The sequence below is a fragment of the Ailuropoda melanoleuca genome, chromosome 2 (genome assembly GCF_002007445.2).
Source record: "Ailuropoda melanoleuca isolate Jingjing chromosome 2, ASM200744v2, whole genome shotgun sequence".
Taxonomy (NCBI): domain Eukaryota; kingdom Metazoa; phylum Chordata; class Mammalia; order Carnivora; family Ursidae; genus Ailuropoda; species Ailuropoda melanoleuca.
This window is the reverse complement of record NC_048219.1, coordinates 9,878,744-9,882,611: the sequence shown is the minus strand read 5'-3', so window position 1 is coordinate 9,882,611 and position 3,868 is coordinate 9,878,744. Positions and strand designations below refer to the sequence as shown.

The following is a 3,868-nucleotide window of genomic DNA, read 5'->3' as shown; positions in this document are numbered from 1 at the left end:
CTGCTTGTGTTCCCTCTCTCACTGGCTGTCTCTCTCTGTCAAATAAATAAATAAATAAAATCTTTAAAAAATAATAATAAAATAATAAAATAAATAAAATCTTTAAAAAAAAAATCTTAAAAAAAAATAAATAAAATCTACTAACTGGCTGGCTCAGTTAGTAGAGCATGCAACCCTTGATCTTGGCGCTGTGAGTTCAAGCTCCATGTTGGGCGTGGAGCCTACTTAAAGATTTAAAAAAATTGGGGCTCCTGGCTAGCTCAGTTAGTTGGTGGAGCATGTAACTGTTGATCTCAGGGTCATGAGTTCAATCCCCACATTGGGTGTAGAGATCGCTTAAAAATAAAATCTTTAAGAAAAGATCTGCATCAAGATTCTGAGCTGCTAGTTGGCCATACCCATTTTTGAGAAGTAAGTTGAAGAAATCACTTTAGAAAAGTCATTCTGGCATCGTTTGTTGCATTGTGAGATGAAGTGAGTCCTTTAGCTCTTTGCTTATAAGTCTGTGGATGATAGCTGTCTTTGCTGTCTTGATTTAGGTGTTCTAGTTCTGTGATCCTTAAACTTAATGGTGGCCAAGCACCTGGAAAACTTGCAGTCTTTGCAGAACATCGTTGAATGGATACGCTTATTTCATCAAACAAACAGTTTATCAACAGAAAAATAACTACTATAAGTATGTACCTTATTACATATACAGGTGCTCCTTAATAACACTCACCAAAGTTCATTCCTTGCTAGACTAAGTTCCCTGAGGACAGGAACTGTTTCTATTCGTTTATCTCATTTTATCCTAGCACCTGGCATGTTGTAGGTATATGGTATATGTGGAACGAGTAAATGTAGTATAAAGTCATTGCCGTGTTACCTTCAAGTTAGTTCCAGCTTCCTGGGTTTTCTGTAAGTGCCATCATTTTGCAGTCTCTTTATACTCAACCAACATGTAGTAGTGAGTACCAACTGTTTTAACATTACAGCAAAAAGCTTAAGATTTGAAAAATTACATCTATTTTTTTTAAAGATTTTATTTATTTATTTGACAGAGAGAGAACATAAACAGGAGGAAGGGCAGAGGGAAAAGCAGACTCCCCACCTAGCAGAGTGCCCGATGTGGGGTTTGATCTCAGGACCCCAGGATCATGACCTGAGTCAAAGGCAGGTGCTTAACCGACTGAGCCACCCAGGTGCCCCCCCAAATTATATCTATTAACTAATTTTTGTCAACCTTATAAAATATGAAAATATTGCATCATTTGCATTTTTAATGTCGGGAAAATTGGTCCAGCCAGTAGAGCCAATAGTGTTTAAGGGAGTGTAATCTCAAAACTGTTGTGGTAAATTTATAAGTACCTTTTCCATGGTTAATGATGAGTTTTCTTTTGTGTAGTAATGATCACAGAACCCCTGTCTTCCTAACAGTGTTGTGGAATGTCTATGGTGACTGTGATAACTATGCCACATTGAAGGGACACAGTGGGGCTGTGATGGAGCTGCATTATAACACTGATGGCAGGTGAGTAAGTAGTCTGCATAATGTAATGACAGCTGCTTCTCATACTAATTTTTCTTGGCATTCTTTCACATTTCATCCTTTAGTTTTCTCTCTCAGGAGACTTTGCTGTCAAAAACTACCTCATTTTGGGCAGCTACTTTATTATCCTATCACTGTCAACCCAATTTCTTGTTCCATGTATGCATTTATAAATACATTTCTGTCATCTAACATCAGCAGCCCAGACAAATTTGTTTCTTTTTTAAGACATAAAATGTAATTTTATATGCAGAAATCAGCTATTTTTACTATACAAGCAATAAAATATTTCTTTTGAGAAACTCAAAAACATATAAATAAAAAAGTAGCCCATATTCCTACCAATCCAAAGATAATCACTGTTAATATTTTGATACGGTTTTCTCAAGTTTATTTCCTACTTAAAGCTGTTTGGTTTTACATGTGCATTAGAGTTTCATGTACGATCTTTTCTGCTGCTTTTTTTCCTTTAACATTATTCAGCTAATGTATCATTTATTATACATTTATCATAAACATTTTAATGATCACATAATTTTACAATAACTATATGTAATATAGAAATGTAATTGTACAGAGTTAATTAATCCCATTAGGTATTTCAGTAAACGTTCATTATTTTATACCTCTGACCTCTGAAATCCTAAGGTCCCTGAATCAACTGGTATGTAGCCTTGTATACATTTTTCCTGTTAATATTTGAGTAAAGAAAGCCTTATAAAATCAATTATAACTTAGAAATCATTATCAGGGGCGCCTGGCTGGCTCAGTCCAAGGAGCATGCGATTCTTGAGCTTGGGGTCATGAGTTTAAGCCCCTTGTTGGGTGTAGAGATTACTTAAATAATAATAATTTTTTAAAAAAAACAACTTTTTCAGAGATGAAATAAAAAACTTTGAATTTTAGGGAAAAGGTTAAAGTTACTGAGTCACTGGGTTAGGAATTACGAGTCTGTCTTCCCTCTTTAGCAGGGAATGATTAAACATTTCCAGATGGGAAAGTATCTAAAACGTTGTCTATCGAAATGGAGGAAAAGATTGAGAAAACTAATGTATTAGGTTGGAATATATCATGGGGACTGACAGAAAGACTTTTTTTTTTTACGTTTTTATGGTGTAGACCTTATAACCCTGTCTAGAGCACCAGTAGGATTTTGGTAGGTAGGATGAGGCATGCCTGCATCATGTGTCAAGATTGTCAAGAGTACAACGTGTCATTGGCCTTAAAGAGTTTGGCACATTTTGGCAAGTGGGGAGGATGGATGGCTATTGTTCGTCTTCACTTGTTTTTTGTTCTTCCTCTTGTAGTATGCTCTTCTCCGCATCCACAGATAAAACTGTGGCGGTGTGGGATAGTGAAACAGGCGAGAGGGTTAAAAGGCTGAAAGGACATACTTCCTTTGTGAATTCCTGTTATCCAGCCAGGAGGGGCCCCCAGCTTGTCTGCACTGGCAGCGATGATGGGACAGTTAAGGTGGGTGTTGTCTGTATGTTGCAGTTTCTGAGGTTGCATAATGTGAACTTATTTTGCCTTCCACCTGTGGCATAGCCTCCTCTCCACAACTTTGTTTTAGCGGTCATTTCCTGAAACAGAGGCCTTTTACTTTTACTTTTTTTTTTTAGTTGTTTTGTGTGTGTGTGTGTGTGTGTGTGTGTTTTTAATTTTAGAGAGAGAATGAGTTGTGGTGGGAGCAGATTGGGAGGGCGAGGGACAAGCAGACTCCATGCTGCATGTGGAGCCTGATGTAGGGCTCAGTCTCACAACCCTGAGACCATGACCTGAGCCAAAACCAAGAGTCAGACACTCAACCGACTGGGCCACCCAAGTCCCCCCCAAAACAGAGGCCTTTTTAAGTATCTTGTAGAATGTTAGAACCATGTTGAACCACTGTGACTTGGAATGAAATGGACCATCTGATTTGGATTCTTGAGTGAGTGTTTACCTAACTATGTGATCTCAGGCAGTTCACTTTTCTGATCCTGTCTCTCAGTCTTTAGAATAGTGACAGTAATATACTTGTCTTACAAAGCTGTTGTAAAAGTCTAGTCACTATATGAAAAGGTCAGTATATGGTTTAGTAACAAGGTCATTTAGTCCAGTGATTTCCAACTTGTCTTCATGTCAGACTACCTGAAGAACCTGTTAAGAATACCCATTGAGGGGCGCCTGGGTGGCAGAGCGGTTGAGCGTCTGCCTTCGGCTCAGGGCGTGATCCCGGCGTTATGGGATCGAGCCCCACGTCAGGCTCCTCTGCTATGAGCCTGCTTCTTCCTCTCCCACTCCCCCTGCTTGTGTTCCCTCTCTCGCTGGCTGTCTCTATCTCTGTCTTATAAATAA

At 38.6% G+C, this 3,868-nt stretch overlaps 1 protein-coding gene across 1 annotated transcript in view; it reads left to right on the top strand.

Annotated features, from left to right (window-relative positions):
• SNRNP40 (small nuclear ribonucleoprotein U5 subunit 40) overlaps positions 1-3,868 on the top strand; it is a 34,418-nt gene that overhangs the window by 4,638 nt on the left and 25,912 nt on the right. The window contains 2 exon segments of the mRNA XM_002923971.4: positions 1,420-1,513; positions 2,839-3,004. Coding sequence (XP_002924017.3) covers positions 1,420-1,513; positions 2,839-3,004 — 260 coding nt within the window.